Source organism: Tyto alba, unplaced genomic scaffold, assembly GCF_018691265.1.
Source record: "Tyto alba isolate M040663 unplaced genomic scaffold, T.alba_DEE_v4.0 Super-Scaffold_10, whole genome shotgun sequence".
Lineage (NCBI taxonomy): Eukaryota > Metazoa > Chordata > Aves > Strigiformes > Tytonidae > Tyto > Tyto alba.
The window spans coordinates 11,738,903-11,765,527 of record NW_024881262.1 but is presented as its reverse complement, the minus strand read 5'-3'; the positions used below and the strand labels follow the sequence as shown (position 1 = coordinate 11,765,527).

Sequence of the window (26,625 nt, the reverse complement as noted above, 5' to 3'; positions counted from 1 at the left end):
CATGTGCAGAGTATGAAAAGCATGATCATGTAGAACAAGGCCAAACTATGCTGCCCTTATCCTTATTGTCACTGAAAACAGAGGCCCCCTCTTCATTTCAGCATCCCGTTTTGAGACACTGCCATGGCATTTAATCTCTTCCTGAGCTGATCGGAGCTGGGACCTTGAGTTGTCCTCCTGCCTGTCTTGGTGTCTCCTTTCCTGAACTGGGAGGATCCCTCCCTCCTCCTGCTGATTTGCCTCTTACTATATATGGAAGTTGCTTTTTGTCTGACTGAGTAAAACAGCAGTTTTCTCTTATTGTACCATATTTTTAAAGATCTCTGCTTAAGTACGACTTTTTAAACATTTCTCACTTCTTCAGTTTAATTCAATGAATCAATCTGCAATTTCGTTTGTGAAGGATACCATATGTAAAAAATTTGCCTTGTAACTTGGAGCAAATAAGCTGGCATTGTGCGTTTTTTTGACTTGCAGGTACAAGCTTGTACCCAGGGAGCATAGCCAGGAGGGGCTGGAAGGCAAAGCTGTGATGACATGTTCAGTCTCCAGGTGGAGGGCCAAGAGGGCAGCTGCATGGCGCTGGGTTGCATTCCAATGTGCTGATCCGTGGAACAGCGTTGGCATATGCTTTGGAAGCTGCTGCTTGCTCTCCTGGCTGTAGGGAAGGGGCTGAGGTGATGGCAGGGAAGGAGGGGGTGAGTCTTTGCAGAGTATTTACATATGATCGTGGCCTATGCTGAGCAGGCTGGACATTTGGAGCCTTGGCATTTCTTTGTAGTGGTGTTTTGTATCCTACTGCCTCTGGTAGCTCAAAAGTTAATTACTCCAGAGTGGGTTGTTGAGATTTATTTTTTTCTCCTGGATTCCTGAACTACTAATTAAATTGTAGGGAAGTTATATTTTCTCACTACTTGGGGGCTTAATGGGGTGGAGGCTTTGGAAACAGTTTAACAATTTCACATTTTATATGCTCTAATGAATTTCCCAGGATTTTGGAAGGGTTGTGTCCAACTTTAGTATTGTAATTTCCAGAGTTTTATTTATGATAAAGTAAGTTACTGGTGGATTAAGGGGCACAAAGAGCCAACAGATTACAAATGAACTAATGAAGGCATCGTTTCTTTTGGATAAAGACCATGACTCACAGTTGTGGCTTGTACTGAAGTACTGCAGACCATGAGTTTCACCAGGACCACGAACTGGCAACGGGGTTCCTCTTCCCTCCCCTGTTATTTCAAACCTGTGTTTGATTTCAGGTGCAGAAAAGAGAGGGCTTCCAAGGACCAGAAACAACTCCGAATCTGCAAGAACTCCCCAGAGCTTCGATAGGAAGAGGCAACTCTCTCAATCGCAGACAGAAACAATGAACAATTCAGACAGCAGAATAAATCCTAGACAACTGGGAACTCCCAGAGGTATTAAAGCAGAGTGCATACACGCTTCAGGAATAAGCTGCCCTGAAGCATGTGCTCAGCACTATTAAAAGATGGGCTGGGATGAATGCTCTTAACTCTAAAATGAGCTGTAAAAGACTGTTGATTATTTGTAAAATATGATTATTCCAGGCTTTTTGGTGCTCTGCAGTTGGGTGCCAGTATTTCTAGGCAAACTATTCTCAGAAGTTCAACTTTGACTACAAAGCCTCTTTACAGCTGCTGTTAAGATACATAGACAAGTTTGGTGGACAAGATAACACTTATGAATTTTTGTTTGCAGGAGGATCCTATGCTGCTGTCCCAACATCAGGTGATAGAAAGAATCTAAATAAACCCACTCGAGGGAGGAAGAAGAGTATATTTGAAGCCTACATGTCAAAAGAAGATGTTTCAGCAGGACTGAAAAGGGGAGAGCTAATTCAGGTGCCTGGAACATACAACGTCCATGCTCATGTGATAAGTCTGTGGAAATCACAGGCAGCAGTTGGAAGTCCATGTCAGTTGGTTACATGACCGGGAATTGATGTACCACTTCTAGATGCTAGAGGAGGATTTTTTCCCTTTTTCAGAAGGTTCTAGAAGTGGAATGAAATCTTTTACGTTCGGCTGAAGTACAGATTTTGGTTTGGTTCTGTAAAATTCCTGATCCACACTCATGATGAATTGCAGAGTTCTGTTTGGATGGTCTGCTAGCCGTGATAGTTGTTATTGTGGAGACACTTGCTTTTACAAATGTTGCCCAAAACCACAGCAGGTGCTGGCAGCCTTTGACTTTGTCAGTGTAAGTAAAAATGAATGCCCTTAGCAAGATACTTCTTGCTGAAATTCCTCACAAATATGTTCATTAGTGCTCAGCAATGAAGTGCAGACTCCTACACTTCGAGGTCTACTTTTCTTTTTTCAATCTATCAACTCTTCCCAGAAGTCTCCCTCCCACAACAAAAAGGGAATGTGATGGTGCAGGTAATGCTGTGGTCCCTGGGGTCTCTTAGGGCTGTGCCTACCAGGGCATTGCAATAACTTGTTATGAACTATGATGCAACTGGTTAAATTAATATCAAATGTCCAGGCAGTGGTACTGGAGCCTTGATTTCCTTGCATAATTTTCTTTGCAGTCCCCTAAAGTCATAGGGTTGACCCAGCCACTGATGACAGTGTACAGTTTACTGAAGTAAGGCACAGATAGTAGGTGGAGCTGAAGAGCCCATCAAGATACAGAAAATAATTTGCATGTGTGTGTATGGTTATTTGCCTTGAACAGCTAGCAATAAGCGTGTTCTCATTTTACAGATTGTAAAGATCAAAGATCGGACTTTGGTCTTCCATTTGGAGCAGCAAAACTGCAGCCATAATTAGTTAGCAATTCTTCTCTGACTATCTAGCAAAATGGGGGGGTGGACCTGCCATTTGTGTGGGTAGCTGGATCTCAGAAGGAGTTTTGCATGAAGGCAGGCAGGGCTGAGGTTCACTGAGAGGAGTAGGAGAAGAGGATAGCATCCTAGAGCCTCTGTTGTAGTACAGTCCTCAACATGGTGTAATGTTCTTTGGGACACACCTGGCGTCCTAGTGAGATCAGACTGGCTGGGAAAAAAAGGCAGGTGGAAGTCAGTGAGGTCATGACAGACACTCATGCTGAGGCATTGTTTACTCAAACACACACTGATGCATTGCCATTTAATTAGTGTTGTAATGCTGGTGAGGTTCTGATACTTCCTTTCACATCAGCATATTGAAGTTGCAAATGGCATCAACTCACTTTTTGTCTGATTTCTTACTATAACGGTATAGTGATTCTTGTATAATAATATAATGGCATAATTTCTGGAAGTATGATGAGGATTCCACATGTAAGATTGCTTGATTCCATCCTGAAGACCAAGCTGATGAGCTCTTAGCTTTCAGAAGAATGACTATGCAGTGCAACCCTGCTGATGAACAGAGCTGTCCTTTGGGCTACCCAGACCTTAGGCAGTGCCTTTTTAAATACTGTCATAGACATCCACAGTGGGAAGCAAATGGCGAGGGAAGAAGTGGGACCCTCAAGTTGTGACTTCCTCCCATGGCTGCAGTGGCACATGGCAGCAACTAAAGCCTCTGTCTTACCTTCAGGAGTGTTTTTGGCACCTGTTTTTGGTGACACAGCCTGATTGCATTAAGTGCAGTGTGTGTAGACTGCCTGTGAGGTCGAGTGCACCTGCAGATGAGGCACATCAGACTATGACTACTATCTGAGAATCCGATTTAAATGCTGAGTCCCAGAGGACCTGTGATTGCATGCTCTCTGGCAAGGGAATCCCTAATTCTTGTAAATGCGTATTGTCTACTCCAGGTCATGTGCTGCGTAACTGGAGGAATCATACGTGCTTTCTTAGGCTGTGTCTGTTTTCCTTTCATCCAGTTCCACATCTTAGGGAAACAGTTGAGGCTGTGGAAGCTGGATTTAATGATTTAGGGCTGAGTGTCAGATCATGGGCATCCCAGCTCACTATCACTCATCTTCAGCTCTTTCGTCCTTATGACCTCAACAAGACCAATCATCGTTGCGGTCTCAACCAGAATAGGGGAGATCCTGAGAGCAACTTTAGTGAGTGGACAAATATTCAGCCCTGTTCTGTACAATGGCAAGAGAGAGTGAACAAATACCTGTTGTGTTAATCCCCCAAAGCAGGACGTTGGTCTGGTATGGTAACCTGTAAAAATACTCCACAAGAGCCTGTGGAAGAGGAGAACAAACATCAGTCTGAATGTGATGGTCCTGAGCAAACTTGAACGCTAGTCAGATGGAAGGATGACTCTCTGAGAAGAGGCTGTCCTCTGGAGCATCCTGGAAATGCTGGATCTGCATGTATTTGTGTGAGAACTTGAGAGATCTGTTAGAGAAAAAATACCCTACCATGAATTCTGAGGATGTTGTTGGATCCTGGCAATGCAGCTACACAACTAAATGCTCCTGAAAGTCCAACCCACGGACACTACTGGCAGACGTGGAGATCACTCAGATAAAACACGAGTGCCATGAAGATTAAGCTGTCCTAGATCAGGAAGAACAAAAGTGCTGTCTTTACAGGTGCTGACGTCTGTCAATAATATTAGTCTTAATAGGCTTCTGGTACTGTATCTAACATAACTCAGTTTTTGATAACTAGCATGAAGTAGTGTGCCCTGCGGGATTCTTGGATTCATTTAATCATGTGATGTGTGTGTGGAAGTGTCCTTCCGCAAGAAAAGGAATCTGAGCTCAGGCGCTTATGAGTGCACAGACTTCCCACTTCCACGCCCGTAGAACTCTCTGCAGTGAACAAACACCAAACATATCAGGGTGGTTGGAATCACATTGACCGGTCTGAAGGCAAACAAGATTGAGTAACTTCTACGTAGTTATGTAAGTGGATGGTGTTGGCTAAGCACAACAGATGAAGTCAGGTTATGTATTAAGGAACATTGACCCGAAGGACCATAATCATCCTGTGAAGCACCAGCCATAAACTCATGTCTGCTCCACGCCTCCAGCGTCGCCCAGACCCTCCCTGCAGGGCTGCTGGGGTCAGGCAGAGCGAGAGTGCGTAGCATACAGAGGTACAGAGCCCGCTTCAGCTTTAAGAGGGTATTTTTTCTCGGAAGGCTGTTCTTTTGTGGGTATGAAGGCTGGGGTTTCCCTGCTTTTCATGGATTGTTTTTTCAGAGGTGGCCTTGGTAGCAAGCAGATACTCGATCCCTGATCTTTTTTGGTGTTTCATACATGCAAACAAATCTATGTGTATGTGTTATGATTGGTGTTATAAACTGCTTTGTTAGAGGTGCTTGAAGTTTAGTCTGAGTATTGCCTGCCCTGGTTCTAGCAGAGCAACTTGAGAAAGCATGACCCTTTTGTATCTTGCTGGGGAAGCTCAATAAGGTTAGAAACTTTTTTTGGCAAGTATGTGCAAAGCTGACTTGAATCATCACAAAGTGTTTTAGAAACCTCCCTGCAAACCTTTCTCTTCCCTTTCAAAACAAAGGCCCTACTGACATAAAACCACTGATAAATATAGCAGCTATTATTTGCAAGCTATTGTAAAAGAATACAACATTAGTGTGACATCATGAGACTCTGCAGCCAGATCCTCACCCCCTAATACACATATGAGAACAGTTGTTCATTGCAGATGGGGAGAGTGACTGGTTCCAGATATGATATCACAGCGTGAAATGTACAACATTGTAAATAGGATTTTCATAGGCACAGATAATAGGGCCCATCTGCTTTCTAAGATAAATTTTGGGAGTTCCTTGCTTAAAGGAAAGAGCTGAAGTATTTTAATGCTCCTTGACGTAAGAATTCTAATGCTGATCATAATTAGGTAGTGCATATAAAATGCAGAGAAACCCACTGCATGGTAAACATGGTAACACTTTGCTTGTCTGTGTGTTTGCTGGAGCTGGGCATCCATGTGCACATAGCCGCTCTGGCGCCTTCTGGGCCATAGACACAAAACCTGATTTTTCACGCGCATAATTGGCATTTGCACCTGGCTGATTGACAGCTGTCCCAAACTATTCAAGGGGATTCTGCAGAGTAGCACAGGATATCCCCTCATCTGCTTTGTGCTGGTGGGTAGATGCTGGTATGGGAATTGTCTGACTTGTTGTTCAGCAGAGCAACCGTCCCTTTTCATTTTTTCCTTTCTCCCTGTAGCAGATTCCTATCAGCGTATTGTTTTGGATGGCTGATTCTGGGAAACAAGGAGAGAAAAAAGACCATTGAGAGTTTTCCATCAGTGGGTACCAGTGCTAATACAGGCTGATGACAGCAAGTTAGCTCGCACTTTGCCTAAGCATAAAGTATCCACAGGGTTGCTCCCAGTGGGTTGTCTTTGTTTTCATGCTGTTGTCCTGGGTTGTGCCTGACATGTGGCTAGTGTGCTTGTTAATACTAGTTATATAAGGCATAAAATAAGACATCACAGTAAAGTATTCAAATAATGCCTAAAGAATATAGAATATATGGTGCTGGTATTTCCAAACTTTGGCAAATAAAAACAATGGAAAACCTTCATAAATCTGCAAATTCTTCTTCAAGGCAGCAAAACTTTCACATGTAATCAGCTTTATTTTCCTATCGTCTGAGTGTTTCCCAGAATACATAAAAAAATTATATGCTGCAGTAAATTTTTAAGGAAGCAATTCCTGTGAGAGGTTCCTATGATTGCTTAACACAGAAGTGCAAACAGATGGAATCTGTTCGTATAACAAATTGGCCAACGTTATTTCAAATACACAAGTGGAGAAAGTTTTAAAGTTTCAGCCCAAAGCAGAAGCCTGTCTGAATGCAGATATCTAGTTGTATTTCCATAAGAATCAAATGCTGTCAGTTTTAACTGCAGTCACCTGAATCACAATTCCCAGGACCCTGTTGGGATGGGAACGGCACTGTTGCGTAGCCTGTAAGTTCTTGCTTGGCTCTCTCTTTCTCTTGGATGGACCCGAGTGCAAGCAGCAAGACTGGTTGGTTTACTTTGGAGGGGTGATACAAATTTGTTGCAGGTGACTTGAGCTGTGAGTTGGCAGATAACAAAGGAGAAATAGATAGACCATGGAGTTTCAAACATATTTAAGATAGTTTGACTTTAAACATGTTAAACAGAATTTAATCCTGTAGACTTTAAATATTTGTTTTTATAAAACCCTTTTGATTCTTCTTTGGGAATGATCTTTATCACAGCTACTGTCTATTTGCAGGAACAGCCTAAGTGGCCAGAGCCCCATAAGGCTGATACCTGCTCCCATGCAAGCTTAGCAGGTCAGCTTTTCCTCTTTCCTCCTGTCCTCCAACATAAGCAAAACCAACATTCGGCTTTTACAAAACAGCAAAACATTTTTTTTTTTTCAGTTGTCTGTTTGTTAATGAAGTTGGTGGATGCTCAGCAGAAAATCTATGAAGGGAGCAGGAGGGCTTGGATCCTCAGTTCATCCAGTAGCAGCAACAACTAATGATTCAACATCTCTTCGATGACAGACTGCAGTAGATCAGCTTAAGCCTATCATGAAACTGCCTTTTGGCTTGAAATTGCTCAGATGCTAAGTTGTCAAGACTTGAAATGTATAATGGAAATTTAGATGTATCTCTCATGTTTCACAGTAGATATATTACCCACAGCTCTCTAATTTAACTGATGTTATATAAAATTAATAAGATTCAGGCATAATCTTTCTCCTCCTCCTCTTTTTTTTAAGGGACCCTTGAGAATAAATCCTAAGAAGTACCATGAAGCCTTCATTCCATCTCCAGTAAGTGTAATTTTATAATGCTTTAAGTTCATAAGTAAAGGTGCATTTAGATAGGAGTTATGCTGTGCACGAAAGGTCACTCAGAGGTGAATGAGTTGGAATAAATTAACATGATCTGGGTTTTCTTTCAAATCGAATATTCCCCCCAAAATCCTGCATTTTCATACCTCAAAGAACTACTTACTTAGCTTGTGCTGAAACTGGGGATACTGTGGGTCCCACAGAAGCCAGCTGAAGTCAGGTTTGAGGACCACCAGATAGCGTAATTGGAAACCCTTGGTTTATGGCTGCAGAGGTTTTATAGATTTTCCACTGATTTAAGTTAATCTTCCCTAAACAAATATGCTCCCATTTTCAATCTGCTGCATGAGCTAATTTGAAAAGTCATTCCAGAAATAATATGCGTGATTCCTTTTCATGTGCCCGCTTTTGCGCGAACTGTTTCTTGGTTGGCTTGGGGTGTGCTTCTGTCACATGGGACTGGCTTACACCTCTTCTCTCTTCTTTCCTTATTTTGACAGAAAAGAAGGGCTCTTGCAATTTCAGGGACTTCCAGTAGGGAAGGTGACCTCACAGCTGGCACAGTCAAGGCTTTTTATCTGGAACTGACTTGGTCAAAATGTGAGAGAGAGTTTCATATTGAAATGTTTTGTTGGTGTGGGGGAGAGAAGGCAGAGCCTGCCCTGAGCCAGTAAAACACTAGCTCTGTTGTTGTCCCTGCTACTGACAGTGCTATTGTTTTGGGGCATGGGTTGAAAGCCTTGAAATTCACAGCGTTGTCAGTTCACGTTGTTGATTTGGGGTAATATTTTGGAGGCCACTTTGTTAGAGAAGGCTGGCATTACAGGGGTGGAGGAAGGTGAAGGGTGCACAAAGTAGGTTAAGATTAACTAGAGGAAGAAGTACAGAGCAGCTCTCTGGTATGTTAGTAGAGCAGCACTGTGTAAGTGAAAGGAACCGTGATCCTTCCTGTACAGGTGTCCTTGTAGGTGTGGTAAGTGTAAGTTATTAAACATATTCTCTGAAATTACAAAATGCAAGGTTAAATGAGAAATCCAGCTACTTGCATGAGTTTAATTGAATCTGGAGCTTTACCCCTGATCACCCCTAGTGTTCAGCTGTTGCCTTGTGCAGTTGATTGCTCATTGTTCTGCATGCAGGAATACATACATTGGGGAGGGTTAGCCAAGGTTGCTATCTCATCTATCTTTCTACTTTTCTGACCTTTATGGAGCTGAGTACCAGAACCAGCCTTGTCCCTGACAACAAGCAGAATCAGCACCTGGATGAAGATGGCTCTGGCTGTCCTCATTTTATGACGGATGCTTTAGGAAGCTTATCCTTCATATAACTTTATTTGCCATAATGGAGGGTTTGCAGCCTTCATGTTCTGCAGGACTTCCCATCATTCCCAGATACTGAAAGACCTGCAGCTGTGAAAAATCCCCCTTTCTTTCCTGTTGTTGACTAGGGCACTGTACCCCTTTTTCTTCAGCTTTTGGCTATGGCTTCATGGAGCTCAAATGCAACAGCTGTTCACCTTCTGACAGCAGAAGTCCCAGGGTGTTTCTTACTGCAAATGTGCTCTGTCTGCTTGTCTCATTGTTGCATGAAGAGTTGAGGGGAAGGCCCTAGGCCTTTCCCTTGGAAGCTACCCAGGGAGTGGGCCCGAGCATTTAAATCTCTGCCTTGCATCTTGTGTCTTCCCTGCACACAGTAGTGTGATTGGAAATTATGGCGCTGTCAATGTGAAGAATGATACTGCTGGGCACGAGTGATGTATCAACTGTGTCTGTGCTGTGCTTGTAGAAGATACTTCCAGAGGAGATGAAAGCACTGCAGATAGCCCTCTTGTCAGAGGGGTATAGAGGGCATTGCCCATCATATTCACAGGTGGCCACAGGGCAGGAAAAGCCCTGTGCTCCCTGGAGAGGGCTGCAGAAATCTTGAAGCCATTGCAGCCAGTACAATATGTGCACCCTGGAGACAGCTGAGACTTTGCAAGTGATTGTGTCCTGTTGTGATTCGGTGCCATTTTAATTGCATTAGTAATCTGAAGTGCCAGCTGTGCAGAGTAGGGGAGATGCTGAAGGAAAAAGTGTGATGCACAAGTGTTCTTGGAAGTATGTAAGCTTGCCCAGCCATCATGAGTCTGGAGCTGAAAGTGTTTCTTTTTGAAGGCAAAACCAAAACTGATGGCAATTTCCTAATTACAGCTTTGTTGCAGGCATTGAAATTAACTGCTCTAAAATAGGTGTGCATATGCATATGTAACTGTGTGTATATATATATATGTAGGAGCATATTGTTTGGGATGAGAGTGACTGAAATTCAAGACAAGACTCTTGTAGAGTATGGAGATGCAGCTTTAACTAGGTGGTGTCACACATCAGGCATCTTTACAGAGGGTGGGGGTAAGGGCCTGCCTTGTGTTTTCTTGGACACAGGAGAGAAGTAAAAAAAGCATAGAATAAGCAAATTATCGTGAATGCCAGCCTGTGTCCTGCAGTGCAGAGCAGCTACAGGTACAGACCAGAAAAAGCAGGCATTTTCCTTAAAAAGTGACTTTGAACTTTTCATGTATGTAGTGGATTTAGGTAAAGAGTTGGGGCAGAAGGGAGAGGGTGCGGAGAAATGAGGAATAAGACCATGTGTAAAAAATCTGGCTTTTTGAAAAGAACAGTTTCCAATTTGAATTATGTTGGTCCAAGAGGCTTTGCAATTTTTCTGCATCTTGTCATGGGAGGCAGCTTTCACACAGCTGTTGCGCTGCTGCAGCTTTTCTTTCTAAGAGTAATTTGGTCTCTTGGAGGACAGCCTTAGTTTCACATCATGGCAAGGTTCTGCCTTTTTATTGTTTTGGTATCTAAGCAGAGTAAGATATTTATGTGATATTAGGGCTTCATGTTTTCAGGTTATAAAAGAAGTTTTTCTTGGAGGCTGAGCACACTGGTAGTTCTGATTGGATTTACTCAAGCGTATGAGACTCACGAGTGTGTATCTGGGGAGTGACTAAAGTTGTGATTAAGATTTTAATTCTTGTGAGGCTTTTTTTTTCGTTGAAAGACAATGAAGTACTAATTTAAAGAACTAATTCTATTTTTTTGTACCTCGAAACTATGCAAAGATAGCTCTCTCTAGAACAACTCTGTTGACTGCTCATGTTGATACTAAATGCTCACATTGACATGTTCATGGCACTGTAAACAGACACATGGAATTTTTCATATACTGAATTACAGGGAAACAGAAATGAAAGCAGCAAGAGCACTGTCAATAATTAGGCAAAAAAAGGGACAAAACTGTCAGTCCTTTAAAAACTAAAACCTTTAAGTTGGCATCTTCAGGAAACTTCATCTTTATTCACCCCATGAAGAAAATGTTCTAAACAAAATCTATATTAGCTGAATGCTGATCATGTCTGGGGTGGATAATCCTAGTGTGTACAATTAGTAGAGGCTCTTGTGCAAGGATGTTAACCCAGAATATTGAGAGAAGGTGTCCTAACATGTCTGTTACAGTAAAAGATCTTCTGGCTTGCAGTTGGCATCTGTAGTCATCATTTTTTGGAATCTCTTCTAACATCAGTTGTGCCAAATTCAGAATATATGGTGTTAATTAATTTGAAAAAAAGCAACTGCATCCCCAGACAGTCTCCAGGCCACCTTCACAGACTGACCTGCTGATCCTGGAGCTGCACGTCCCTGATTTCCCATCTCACCAGGAGAGCAGCAGGCAGCTCTGCATGGGGCACTTTGCAGAGACTGTCATGTAAACACGTTCTGAACAACAGCTTTGAGTGCTTGAGTTGGGAACTGTATGTGTGAAGAGCTGTGACTGCAGAAAACACTCTACCCATTCCCAAGAGTAACTGTAGAGGAACTAAGCAGAGCTTGCAGACAATACATCTTGAGGGCTTGGCTCTGTCTTGAATAAATAGTGTGGAACTACTGTGCTGGCACATACATACAAAGGAGCTTATTTGCTGAAAGATACTGCATGTTGAAGGGCATATGGTGAATCCATTTAATTTCTGTGCACTGCAGGATGTTTGTCTCACCAGGGTGTGTGTCTTTTTTGATGACAGTGTTTTAAACCTCATAACAACTGTAATTTAATATGTTTTGGTCTGGCGTTTATTTTTCTTCCTCTTTGGCTAGGATGGGACTCGCGATATCTTTATTGATGGAGTGGTTGCTCGCAACAGAGCCCTGAACGGTGACATCGTGGTAGTGAAACTGCTTCCCAAGGAGCAATGGAAGGTCAGTTCAGTATATTTTTCTGTGATTTGACAGAAGAGCTTATTAATGTTTTCTTCACTCAATTTAGGGCCCGAGACAGAGAGTAGAGAATTTCCTACAAATTAGATTAGCTAAATTGCTGTTTATGCTGCTGCAGATTAAAACACTTTATCCATTACAACGTTTGAAGAAGTGATACCTAAATTGTTGAAACCTCGCTCTTTGCATGGAACTGTATGAAGAAGTCTGACGACAAGGCTGATTCAAAGCATGGTTGTCAGAGGTGACTGTTGATATCTGTTATTTAGCTGTCTTCGTGCTGTGGCATTGGATAACTCTGTGTAGGTGTTTGCAATTGCTCATGCATTTGACAAGTGCTGTTCACAAAGCTTTAGTAATGATTAACTCTCTCTAATTTGTGGGTCCTCAGTCCATGGAAAGTTTATTTGTCACAGCTCCAGATTTTGTGGTAATACCTTTCTTTACATGAATGAAGAATGTATGAAATTATTGGAGAAATGGAAACGTGGGACAATTAATTTTTAATTTTCATGTCTGAGAATTTCACTAAGATCACTTTCTCTCTTTTTTTTTTTTTTTTATTTCTTTCACTGATCAAACTTAAAGTCCTTTCAAACATCTGGATAATTTTATCTTGTTTGCGGGTTTATCTTTTAACTCTGCTATGCAAGGAAAGTTCTTACTCCTTTTCTCTAGTTGCTGGGAGATATAAGCTACAGTTAGCAATTTTAACATGGGTTTTCGCACATAAGCATGACAGAAGTGCCACAAATTGTTTTTGACATGTTTTTTGAACTCTTCTTGAGAATTTAAAGAGTACTGTATATATTTTGGACATAAGTAATAGTGAGGATGATTCCAGCAGGGTGGGGACTGGTCTGAACTACTTTGGCCTGGTGCTTTTTACTGATTCTAGATACCTTCTCTGCCTGTTTTTGTTTGAAGTTATGTGTTTTTAGGCTTGCAAATGCAGTGTCTTCGGTGTAGTCATTTGCTGAACCATCTACTTTCTCCGCTCAAATCTAATAGCAATGGAAATAATGGTTTGAAACATATTAGAACTGGTTTCTTCCTTTTAAGTACGCATAAAATGAGTAAACAGCCTCAGTATTTATTGACACACGTAAATTCAAAACTACCTTATGCAAAAGGCAATCATAAGTGGGGTCTAAGATATTACAAGTATATCCATATACAAATACAGGAAAGAGGTCTCTTGCTATCTGTGTAACCTCTGAGTACCAATTTTGAGGGTCAAAGAAAAATTTCTTTGATAGCTATTCAAGAGTCCAAATCAAAGTTCACTGAAGCTGTAATGATTACTATATGTTTGGATCACCAAATCCATACACGTAAATTATCTTTTGTATTAGGCCATTTCATATAGTTGGAAAGATGGAATAGTTTGAGTGCTTAGATCATTTGCCAGGACCTGCCAGCACAAGGGCTTCTTTGTAGGCTTGATAGAGGTTGCCTGAGCTGGAAGCTTTGTCTGCAGTTTTCCATTTATACCTGGCTCTAAACAAAGATAACACCTCTCTTTCTTTTTCCCCTTCTGTCTCTTATATCCTTATACCTTCATATATTCAACAGTGATGTTATTTTATGAATACAAGAGAAAGGGCTCAGAATATTCTCCTTGTCCTGGGCAAATGCTGGAAAATATAGAACTGGTGGAGAAGTGGTGTCTGACTGCAGGGAGGCCATTCAGAAGACTTCAGTGTTTTGTAGTATGATTATGATTCTTCTGTGGTGAATTTAACCCTGCCAAATGAAGTAGCTGGAACATGCCAGTCATGTTTTTCAGGCACACAGGTGCTGCCCTGTGTAGTCTCATTTTTTATTTCTTGCTATCAGCAACTTAATCAGCGATGACATCCCTTTTCCCCTGATCCCTGAATCTCTTGTTATGCGCTCATGTTTGTATTAGTTCTTTGGGAAAGGTGCCACTAAGTTGCACTGAAAGATACTGCATTCTGCCAAGTAATTCATACTGATTAATGATAAACTGTCGCAACCTATTTTACGTTTTTCCATTTGTTTAGTCTCATGCCGCTGCAAAGCTGCCACATGGGTGTCTTGAGGGTTTTCTTCTTCCCATTGGGCCTTTGTAACAAGCTGAACAGCTTCAATTATCTCACTGAAAAATGTAAATCAGATGTATGGTATAACTGATGCTCTCAGAGGAGACTTTACAGGCTCTGTGCATATTGGTTTGTTAGGACTGAGATGTGCATGCTGATCATTTTTATGGTTCACTATTCACAGCCCATTAGTCTGTGCTCCACCAAGAAATGAACTGTTTTCTTTTTGCTAGTAAACCAGTTTCTAGCACAAGATAAGGTTGATGTTTTACAGCAGCATGATGGGTCTGTGCCTTCTGAGTTTCAAGCACCCTGGCTGGCCTGTGGATGCTCTGGGGGAAGATCTTCCTGTTGCTAGTGCAGGTGATTCCTGCCATGCAAAGTCACAGTGTAATGGCAGGACTTGGCTTAGCTGGAACCTTGGTTCAATTTATGTGTGTAAATGGGAGAAAGGGGGAAAACCCATGACTGGTAAAACTATGGATTTCGAATAGGGAAATCTGTATGTTTGCTTGAAGAGTTGAGAAAGTTAGGAGCTGCCCTGTACCCAGTGAGTCAGTCTTTGCAGGTCAGACGCCTGTGAGAGAGGACACTGGCTGGAGAGCAGTTTCTCCAGGGATATGCTGTATTCTGCTGAACCTGTAATGGTGATATGTTACACACAGGTATAAATGCCAGAGTGAAATATAAGGAGATAGTGAAATACTCTAGATGTGTGGTTATACTTTAAGTAATACCTTCTTGAGAGGGACAGCAATATTTTCGTCCTCCAGCCCTCCACTTCCTGGCTCAGCGGTGGGAAATTTATCAGGCTTGAGTTTCTCAACATCATGTCCTTCCCAGCATGTGCATCAAGTGCTTGGATGAGCTACCATGGTCCTCCCCATGCTTATTCTGCCTGGTGTTAAAGCTCTGTTTGCTCATACATCCTCTGGGAGAGCAGTGATGATCAATTTGTCAGTTCATATTTCCTTGCTTACTATTAGTTCTGATCAAGAGCCAGCAATTTCAGTGTGGCACCACTGGCTTGAGGGAGAGACATTTTGTTCCTGAAATTTGTTGTCTTGAGCTCCTGAAGAAGGTGGCCGTCGGCTTCCTGCCAGGGGCATGCGTTGCGGTGACTGCATTTGGAGGCTGTATTTCAGAAGTTCCTCTCCTGTCCTCTTGTGTTACATCTTGGGAATATTGAGGTGCTATGGTAACTTTCAAATATTTAGCTTTTGCAAAGTAAGGTATTTGACTTAGACTGTTTTTCCAGGTACTTAACCTACTCTTAGCAAATGAAGTCAGAGTATCATTGCAGTTAGCTAGATTGTCCCCTTCTTATTTAAAGCTGTAGGGCTTTCCTGAATATGTGCCTTCATCTTCTGGAAGAACATCATGATAAAAGATAGCCAATGACAGAGGATTTACCTCAGTCCTTTTCAATAATTCTGATAAAGAAGAAAAATGGTGTTTTATTTCTTGACTGATTTTCACTACTTTAACTTCCAGCCGTGGATTCTTATTATATTTTATGGAGTTGTGCTTACATCAATTTCAGGAGCTTCAATTATACAGTGGCGTAATTACTGGAAGGCAAAAAAATGTTGATATGATGATTACATCAATATTTCTCAGGCTCATCGAGGAGGGAAGCAGCATGTCAGTATAAAGGATAAACCTAACCCATCTTTCTCACAGCCTCTTTTTGCTCTTTTACTGTCTGCTTAATTGCCAGACAGAATTTGTTTAATTTCAGATATCTGTTTTGGTTTTTCTTGTAAGATATAATTTCTCTGGTGGAAGGAAATAGCATAATAAGTCATTTGATATCACTTGGGGCTTGGATTCCTGGCCCAATCTCTGGTGCTTTTAGTGTAGTAGTTTATAACGTGGAATGTTTTTCATGACAACCGTCTCACGCATTGCATGCTATGGCTGAAATTTTACAGTCTTGGTCTGAAAATAGTACCCAGACAAAGACATTTTGGTGCTCAAAACTGCTTGAAAACAATTTTTGGGTCCAACCCCCTATTGCTTGCTATAATATGCAGGAGAGATCTCCAGTTCTGCATCTGCTTGCATCGGTCATATATTAAAACAGTATCAACATATACTATATATGTACATAAAATAATGACAGATTAACCTGCCAGTTTCTCAGAAATCAGTGCCTGCAAGTGGTATCTTTTGTTGTTGTTGTTGTTTCATGAATCATTTCCTCCTCAGCTTAAAGTGCTCCTTTGCACTATTTTCAGCTGGTTCTTTTGATCTTGTCAGAAGGTCTACAAGGCCAAGGATGTAGAACTGTTCATTTACGTACAGTGTGTGTTGCTGGATAATAGGATAATGGGTCCAGCATTTTAGTCATGAAGTGTCAGAAAGTCATAGAAACTGTAGTTCCTTATAGCTCATGAAAGCACATGTTCTATTCAGCACTGAGGTGTCACATACAGCACAGTGCAGCAGGAGATCTTAGAGCTGCCTATTCTAGAGCCATACATCAGAGATAAATATGTAAACAATTTCTGTACAGAAGGCATAAACTACAATTAATTTTTCCCAGCTGTGACTATTGTTGGCATAATTACTAACAAACACAGAGAAGGAACAATTTGATTCACACAGACATCACAAATTTCACCATTTATAGTTTGAACAGAACTACGTATCCTGGCAAGTCGCTGCCTCCAACTGTTGGTGAAAACCTACGAACCATTAGTTGTCCAGAGGGGAAGCTAGCTTTGGATTTGCCCTGGTAAATAATGATTCGTTTCAACCAAGTTCTTCTGAGAGTCAGTTTCTTCTCAAAATCTCCCAGCTGATGTAAGGATAACAGTAACTCAGGAGGAGATGGGGTTCTTAGAGGGTTATCACAGCAGTACAGTTTAAGTCTAACAATCAAGAATGTTGTTTGGAACATTACATTCATAATAATAAAAAAAAAGTTCTGGAGAAGTCATTATTGAAATAGTAAGTGTTCTGGCATGGTAAAAGTGTTCAAGTGTAATTCATGATATTCAGGAGTAAAGTGGGAAGCCTAAGAAGCCAGCTAGGAAGATGTCCAGAAAAGCAGAGCCCTAGCAAATCTGAAAGGTTGATGGATGCTGTAGGGAGGAAGGATAGTTTGTTTTCCCTTTTTTTAATTTGTTTTGCTGTAGATTTTACAGTGAGGACTGTAAGTTGATGGTTGCACGCATGTGTGTGCACTCCCCACCCCATCTTGGAAAACTCCCAAACCACAAATTGGTGGAATCTGGAGAAGCTTCATTACATTCTTACTTTCTGATTGTGCTATTCTTTGAACGGCTGCACGTTGTTCCACACAGCCAGGCCTGATGGACCTTGGCTGTGAGCTGGCATGGCTCTTTTCAGGCTTTGTGTAGCTCCAAACTGGCTGGGTATGGAGTAGCAATACAGTAGATTAATAGCAAAAAACCTGAGAAAATAGGAAGTGTTGCTCACTGAGACATATATGGCATTAAATTTGCTCTTCTTGCAGGTGTTGTTTTCACATTTTGTTAATCAAATATCACTTAAAGTGAATCAACCATTGTCTTAACATTTTGAGTTCTAATAGCAAGGCCTGGCATGCTTTTTATGGTATATAATGATAAGGTGACTATAATAATGATCTGTGTTATGTGAGATTGCTGTGACCCAGTGCTGCATTCATCCCTTGCCTCTCCCTGGATGTGTAAAACAAGGAGGCGGAAATACCAGTTTTTCAGATGTTGCAAGCAACCTTACCTTCCTGAGAAGGACCTTTCCTGTCAATACCTGCCTCTGTCTCTCTGACTGAAAAAAGGTACAGAGTTTTTGAACAACCTAATGTCCTTTTTATTGTTCCTCCTTCTGTGCTGAATAAGAGTGATATTTAAACACAAATTGTTTAATTAGATAGGAAGGCAAACTTCTTTTTATTGACTGCCTGCATCCTGTCCTACCAGCACAGAATTACAATGCAGATGTGGTTTGGCTGCACAGATGCAGATTAAGATAAAAACATTACCCTTAGGTGGACAGTCAAGCATTAAATAATCATTCATCTCACACATGGTCAGTTGTTCTATCTCCAGTGGGGTAATAGCAGATAAGCCCCTTGTGATGGGGTGACGTCAGGCTGTGTGAGATACCACTAAATTTCAGTGTGTGTTCCTGGAAGAGCTACGTCTTGAATGGAAGGAGGTGCTCGTGGGGGCATCTGATCTTCCTTTAGAATAGAAGTCAAGCCAACATTTAATACTTGATCTCCATTCCTGCTAATTTTTTTTTTGGTCACATGAATATAATCTAGTATAGCAAATTGTTTCCTTTAACAACTAACTTTTCTTCAAGTGATTGTTTTAAACTCTATTCTTCCAAGTCTTCTGTAAATATGCACACATCACAGTAGATTATTCTTAATCCAGTCTCTTATATAATCACTATCATTTTGGACTTTTCTTAGTCTTTGGTTCCTGTGGAATTAGTATTTCTTAGAACTGTTTGCTTTTTGCTGGTTTGGAGACTTATTTGGTGATATCACATGAGTATTTGGAGCCCACACCTTATAAGAGAGAGTCAGGATACCTGTTGTGATGGGATTGGTTTTTGGACTCTCATACACATTAAACTCACTTAAATTTTTATAAATGCTTTCTTGAAAGACTGTCCAGATTTTCAGTGGTCTGGGTTTCTGTCAGATCCACATTGTTAGAAATAAGTTCAAATAAAGTGTGCCGATGATAAAAGTCCCATCTGGCCTAATATTTGTATAATGAGTGTCATACTATGCTTTTTTTAAAGGAGATTTTACTCTTAATTTAGCTTGATAGCTGGAGAAATGAAGAGCTACTACAACGTTAAAAGGCTGTAAATCTTTAAAGTCCCTAGATGAGGTGGTTTTGGATCCTGTCCTAAGTTCTGGAGAAAAGGAAAAGTGCTACATATCTATTTGCATGCTTGTTCTTGTTATCAGCTGGCAGAGAAACAACAATTGGCTACAGCATTTACATGTGGTCAAAGCTACTAAGGTTGGCTCATTAACTCTTTTCCCTTATTTCCTTGACTCATGTTTATTTTTCTTAAAGTCGTAAATCAGAGGGACAAGGAATCTAAAATATAGGTGATACATGCAAATGAAGAATTACAGCAGCTGGAGGAGTGACGGGGATTTTTCTACAACAGGTTCTTTGGGGCAAGATCATTTATAACCACATAGTTCTTGGAAATATGGAAGATATTTGTCATCAGGGATGGGATGTCTTTAATTTATTGTTGACACAAGGTAATTTGTAACTATCTGAGATAAAGTTGTCTGAAGTGTACTAGTTAGGTTTTGAATCAGCATGCTGCCAGCTTCAGAGGGCTGGGATGGTTGTGCCTTGTCCCGAGTATTGTTCCTGTGTCTCCTTCCAGATGAGGCAGAGTGTAGCCAGGTTGAGGCGATCTCCTGGTCTCCCACTCCCTCCTGTCCTAGCTTTCTGACATTATTTGCTATGAGGGGATTCCCTTCACGAATTTCTGAAGCTAATGTCCTAACTGCTAGGCACATAGCAAGAACTGGGAATGAGTCTATTCTCGGTGTGCTGTCATGCAGTGGAAGGTGGCCAGGGATGCGTATACGTCAATAACAGTTTTCTTAACACTGCTAACATCGGAAGTCTTGCTTGCCACTTGGTATTATTCTTCACCCAATTAACGTACAAATCAATGCCCTGGAATCCCTAACTGTGTCAGCACCTCTTTCTACAACATCTTGAGGAATTGTAAGTGATGCTTTCAATCAGATATCTTACTGAGGTGCTGCTCAAAACACTGAAAAATAAATTAAAATTCCTCCTGATTATCTTTTCCCACAAATTCCTCACTGCTTCAGTAGTTGTGTACTTGATATCATTTCACAGCATGCACTCACTGATAAGACAACTGATGTGGGTTTTTGAAGGTCCCAGATTCTATCTACACCTTCCAGTTTTTGTCCCAGCCTTAACTACCTGGAGGCTTTTTAAACAGTGTTAGTAATGACTCTAAGAAAATACTGCAGGACAGAGTGCTGATCTACTAACTGCTGAAAAAGGCAGTCACATTTGAATGTTTTCTTGCTTTCTTACTCTTTCTATTGGTTTAATTTTGTTTTCTGTTTTCTGTCATGCCAGGCAATAACTGTTTCATGAAAGTAGGTCTGTCTGCGTCTCTTATGAAATTTTTAGGTTTCCAAGATGCTAATGATTCATCCATCTTCAGCTGTATCACCTCCTGGTGTTGAATAATTTCTTTGTTTTTAGCTTTGTCTAAATTATTTTGAAACAGAGAGCAGTACCAAAACACATACTTTTAATTGAGCAGCTTTGGAAGTGTGAAAATGAAGACTTGGCATGATCTAATTAGCACTTGTGTATTTTGGTTGCAAAAAGTGACTGGCAAAGAATTCCCCAGACATCGTTCTCTGTTCTGTCTGAAAAAAATACTACATAAAGGTGTGTTTCTTGCTTAGTTCTTGTTGGTGTTTGGAAGTCCTGACTGTAATGCTTTTGCTAATTAGCTAGCTGCCAGGACATCCTTCTGTTCTTGTTCTCCTTGCTTTTTGCTTGTTTGTTGGAATGAGTGTTGGCTACTTTTGTTTGTAATCGCTATAGAAATTGGCATCCTGTGCTCTCTTTAAATCCCTCATGACATCGTGTTTGCCAGGTTGGTGCTGTCTGGGGAAAGTCCCAAGGAGCTGTGTGAAGTGGGAGGATTATCTCAGCAGCTTCTCTTTGTCCCTAACCTAATGACTGTTCAGGGGGGTCGGGGATTCTGGTAAAAGCCTTAAGTACAGTAGCCAGGTAACTCACCTCTATGCCCTACTTGATTTTTTCCAGTAAAGTGAATTTTCTCCAGGGTTTTATCATCCCTTTTTATGTCATATTGCCTGAATTTTCTTTATTTTCTGTGCAGATCAGATCTGCAGCTGTAGCCCCTTGTAGTAATTACAGCTGCTGCGGTGGTGTGGGTTAGGTTTGGACTCACAGCTCTTCTCCCTTTGGCACAAGGATGAGAGCTTATCCGGTGACAAGCATACTTGCCAAGGAGCCCCATCCACAGCAAATCTGGGCAGAGCCCAGCTGCGCCTGACGATGCTGCAGGACCCATGCCCTGCACAGCCCCATTGCCTGGGGAACAGCTCGCTGCCCTTTTTTCAGTGCAGTCCCTTTCTAACCAAGTACCGTCCCCTGACCTTTAGGCTCATGCTTTTGGCAAAGCAGCCCAGCAACCGTGGGGCTTTGCGAATGCCCTTCCATTCACCTGCTGTCTCGCCGTTGTCCCTTAAATGTGTAATTGGCTTGCTGGTGTTAGAGAGGCAGCGTATGGTCTCCCTGATAATTTCTTTCAGTGTCTCCATGTTAGAGCAGTGCCCAGAGGGAATGTACCAGCGATCCTTTCTGGTGACCGCGCTCGGGAGCAGGGTTGCTCTGCTGGGAGCAGAGTTGCTGCCTCCTGTGCTGAAGAGCTGCACAGCGTCACCACCGCTGCCACCCCTGGGTGAGAATAAACGGCTTGCCTGGCTCTAGTTTATTGATCTAGCTGAGCAGGGGGTGTCATGCCATGAGTGAGTACTGTGTTGGCAAGCCGGTTGGTGCCTGAGCTCACCTCATTGGGTCTGTGTTGTACCACCATGTAGACATACCCAAGGTTAATGGATGTCCATTAGTTTAATCTGATTTAGTTCAGTAGCTATGCTTCATGCATAGTCCAAGCAGTGTTTTGGCAGCATGGTATTACTTTACCTACTCTTCCTGGTTTTTCCCCCCGTATTCCCGAAGCTTTCTCTAAAGCTGTTTATCCTTTTTTTTTTTTTTTTCTCTGCACAGTTGTTGAACGGTGGATATGTTTATCAGCTCAGATTCACGTCTTGGAAACTTAATTTACCTTTTTATGTAACGCTTTATCACTAGTGCATGGTAACGTTTCCTGGCAGGATATGCATTGTTAAAATTTGTTTGTAGAAAAAAAAAAAAAAAAAAGCGTAGAAGCGGATGGCTCCCCTCTTGTAAGGTTCAGAAGTTTGTAAAGCAAAAAAGAAAATGTTCTTCATGGTACCTGACATCATTTTAGTCTCACCATCCTACTTTCCCATGGGGTGACTCCTATCAGTGGCTAAGATATAATGGAGCCTCAAGACTAGGTGTGGTGGCAGCCGTTACTGTCAAATAAAGGAAAGGCTGGGAGGGGAAGGCTGGCCTTGTCAGGGCAGTGTCTCCATCTATACAGTAATTTCCTATGAGCTGACTGAGACCTTGGGCAGACTTTTTGCTAACAAAACCACTACTACATGTCAAAATAGATTTTTTTTTTTTTTTCACCATTGTCTTTTTGTCCCTGAAGGAGTCAGCATTATCCAGTGGTCAGTTATTCAGCTGTCTGCCCTCCTGTGCCAGCAAAGCCACTTAAGCAAGTTAACTGGTTTCCTGAGGATGAGTGGCACATCACTGCAGCAGCCAACTGCAGTGACATGGGAATGGTCCTGGGGCCTGAGGCTTGTCTTTGAACAATTAGTTGCTATGATCATAAATGTACTGTTAGACTGTGCTTCAGAGCTCCAGTTCTCAAGCACTGTTTTCTGTTAAGTGCTTTGTGAAAGAAAGAAAAAAAGAATAAAAAAAATAATCAACAGTTAAACTAATCTCCTATAAGAACGTCTAATGTGTTCTGAGGACCAGTGCTTGAGGGAAGGGCGATGTGCAAAATGACAGACAACAAAATATACATAAGTCTTTGTGCAGGGTTTTTGTGGTATTAGGAAATAGAGCTCCCAACACTGGCATATCACCCTCTCTGATTAAACACTGTGGTTTCACCAGTTAAGGATCGATTACTTAAGAAAGCACTAAGTATTTGTCAAATACTCTTCCTTCAGATATTTCACATCCGGATCCTTTTGTCTTCATCAACTTGCCTCAACACCTCTGCTGCTCAGCAGGCTGGGCGTGCTCCCCCCTACCCCTCCTCGCCCCCAGGTGCCATCCCCTGCACCTTGCCCTTAACCTCTTATATAAAAGTAGCTGGCTGCATAGGTTGATCCATGTCACTTCCGTGGGGTGAGAGACCGGGATGAAGAGCAAATACTTGCCTCTAATGAGCAGCTCTATGCCCTTGTGTCTATTAAAGAAAATCTCTTCCCCTTTGCCGATGTGAGGTGTATAGCGTAGTTCCTATGTCCTGGCTAACAAGAAATCCAAGAAAATGCTCTTTGTTTAAACCATGTTGACCATTTTTACTGTAAAGTGTTTTTCCAGCTGAGTCCATGTCTGGATGTACTGTATGTTATTGGATTATGATATTTTAAAAAGTGATTAAAACCATCAACATTGAATTTTAAATTTGCCACAGGTGCTGCTTTATTAGTTGCTGCCACCTTTTAAGATTTTTTTAAGTCTCTTTATTTTCCAGGGCTAGTCAGAACAGCATCAGAATAAATATCTTCCTGCCTGTGATGCATCCCCTCAGCTCTGAAATGAAAAATAATGCGGATTTAGCAAAGCCTCCACTCTTTTCCAAGATGTACCAGGGGAAGCTTTCTTTATTTCTTTACCAGGTATACATAAACTTTTCTTCACAATAAAAATATTGCCCCCCACCCTCAGCATTAATTATATTTGATACATGGTTGTGAAAAAAATTTTACCCTAAACCTGTCAGATTTTTCCATCATAGTCTTCCTGATATTCTCACCGTACAGAAGTGAATACAGAATAAATGAGTGAGTTGAGAATAGAGGATCCCAGTTCATGTGTCTTTGATAAATGAAAGTGAATACAGACAGAGATGATTTTTTTAAATTATCATTGAAGAAGGTTTAAATCAGGCCTTAATGCATTACACATTACAGGATATTTATGCCTGTGTAAACACTGTAGTTAAAGTTGGTCAACCTTTCTGCGTTAAAAGTTTAGAGAACTGAGTGCAGTTCTACAGTAGAACTTATTTTGGGCAGAAAACTGACTTTAGAGGTTTGTTTTGAAGTTGGTGTTTTATGGACAAAATTTGGCAAGTCTATTCAGTGATTCTTCTCAAATTAAAGTAAAACACTGTATGTTGAAATGGTTTCACTTCATGTTGTTGTACCTGTGGAAGGACTTGAAGAATTTTCTCTTAAGATGAAGCTTTACAGCTGATGACTCCAGGATGAAAACTTGACATGTGTGCTTCCGTTTGGCTACTAGGGGAGGAAAAATAAAAAGAAAAAAACACAAGTCTTTAGGATGTGTTTAAACTTTTTAGTTGCTTTGGAAAAGCTAATATTCATTAGAAGTGAATGCCTTTAGAATCTAGTAAATTATACAAGTGCACATGGCAGTTTTGATATGATAGATGAGCGTGTTAGGCCAGCGATGGGGGAAACTTCATCTTAAGCGTTTGCTGGCATGTTAGACAGGAATGAGCCACTCCCTGTGGAGGTGAAGAGTACATTTGTGTGGCAATTTTTCAGTGTTCAAAAGGAACAAGAGTGGTTTAAATTCCCATGCATAGTTATGTGAAGTGTACGTGCAAGGTTTTGAGCTAATATCCTGGAGTAATTTATACTTCTAAAAGTCCTGTGTGTTATCATTAAAGAAAAATAAGACAAATCACTTTTTGTATTGGGGGGCCATAGTATGCTTGTTTCACTGTACCTTTGTTGCAGTATCCATATGTTTCATATGACTCGCTGCAAAATATTTATACATGTGAGAACAGTGTCTATAGTGAGACTGATTTGTGTATTAATTTACCTTGACCCCTAATTTCAAAGCACTATAGCAACTTTCTGTTTTTCTTTTAGGTCAGGTCTCGGTGCTTTTAGAGCTTGCTGATCCTGGCTTATTGTTCTATATCGTTGGCAGTTTTTAAGCTATTAAATGTTTAAGTTGCATCTTTTGATTGTAAATTCATAGCTTTCTTCAGTGTCATTTGAAGTAGAATTTGGTGGGAGCAGGTCATAAAGTCATGAGAGGATAAAATAAGAGGCATACAGTTGAACGATGTGAGAAGTAAAACTGGTTTTCATCCAGTTTTTGAAGTACTGGCTTTATTTTTAACTAGCCAAGACTAAGGGTTTGATAAATTGGCAGTGCATGGACTATGCTGGGCAAAGAAAGCAATATTCTGTTAAGCAATTATGAAAACCATTCATATGGTAGAGCTTGGGTAGAATATTTTAATTGTACTTGTGTGCATAATGTAGTAAACTTCTGGGAGGTTTTAAGACAACTTCACAATGTGGTCAAATTAGAAAGAAAATTATTAGTTAAGAATTGAACAACTTAGTTTTATTATAGTGGTGTCCTATTAAGATTTTACAAGGAAGCAGGTTTGATCATGTACTTGGTTTGAAGTCAAGTTTGCATTGCAGGTAGCCTTTGTTCTTCAGAAGCCTTTCTCAGGTGGTTTGAATGTGCTGCTTAGAGGAAGGATGCCTTTGGTGGAGGTGACTGGCGGTGCCTGCTTGTGGCTGGCAGCACAGGTGCGTTGTTATGGAGTGGGAACCAGCCCCTTCCCTGGAGCTGGAAGACATGCTGTGAACTGGTAGGTTATTGATAACCTTTTGTATGTTTAACAAGACAAATCCTTCCGTTTAATTGTTTCACTGTGAACAAACGCTTATCACTGGATGTTTTTGGACTTGTATCCCTTTTAATTTGTTTTGGATCAGGGAGCGTAAAAGCTATTTAATCATCTGCAACATGTAGCAAAAGCTTTAACTTGAGACAAACGCAGTAAAGGGGGGCCAGGGTTTCTGGGGCCACTGCCTGTGGAGCTGTCGGTGCCATCAAGAAGTGTGTGTGTGCAGGACGGTGTTGCAGGGTATGGAGCAAGTTTTCCCTGGCTTTTTAAGCTTAAGCAAGAACTGCAGTTACTCCCAGTGCCTAATGTGCAACCTCTTGGTGTCATTTGACTTCTCTCAGTGCTGTATAATTGGGGGGCTAGGTGTTATAATGTACTTTATTCATTATTCTGTGGGTGAGAATGGGTAGACTGAGGTGAGAGAGTGTGCACACTTCAACACTTCACATGGTTGATCTCTTCCCCCATGTTATCTCCTTCATTTACTTTCTCTCTACGCATCCTCCATCGCCCAGTGCTGGGGCCCAGTGTAGCCAGACTGTGGGGGTCGAAGTGGTGACTTTGGGGGTCCCAAATGGAGAAGTGGGATTTGAGTTTGGATCCCCAGCAGCTCGAGAACAAACTGCTGTGTGAAGTGGCTTCTTCTTCTGATAATGATGTTATGGCATAGGCATAGCATGGTACATGGTAAAACAGCAAAATAGCTTGAAGGGTGAACAGACATTTCAAAACAAGGCAGAGAATTTAAGGAGGTATTAAGCAAAAAGGAAGTGGGGGACTCAATGTTTTACTTGAGAGGGTGTTAACTTGCTTTTCACAGATCCTCAGCTCTTGAGACAAAGATGCTTTGGGCACTAACAGTCTTTGATGTGATAGCTATCGTTTATGGGTAGAATGTGAGCAGGCAAGTGGGAAGTTTGCCATGTCAGAGAAGGCAAATGAAAGGGGGTTTCTAAAGCTGTGGGCTGCATGGGTAGGATCTGAGAACTTGCACATTTTCCTTTTCTGTTTTATCAGCTTAAG

The 26,625-nt window shown here is 41.3% G+C and overlaps 1 protein-coding gene across 4 annotated transcripts in view; it reads left to right on the top strand.

Moving 5' to 3' along the window:
• The window catches only part of DIS3L2 (DIS3 like 3'-5' exoribonuclease 2), a 192,982-nt gene that overhangs the window by 17,593 nt on the left and 148,764 nt on the right, over window positions 1-26,625 (top strand). For all 4 annotated transcript variants that reach the window (XM_042798705.1, XM_042798711.1, XM_042798707.1 and 1 more), the window contains 4 exons: window positions 1,260-1,418; window positions 1,720-1,862; window positions 7,653-7,706; window positions 11,867-11,968. In XM_042798705.1, the coding sequence (XP_042654639.1) occupies window positions 1,260-1,418; window positions 1,720-1,862; window positions 7,653-7,706; window positions 11,867-11,968 (458 nt within the window). The remainder of the gene's footprint in view (window positions 1-1,259; window positions 1,419-1,719; window positions 1,863-7,652; window positions 7,707-11,866; window positions 11,969-26,625) is intronic.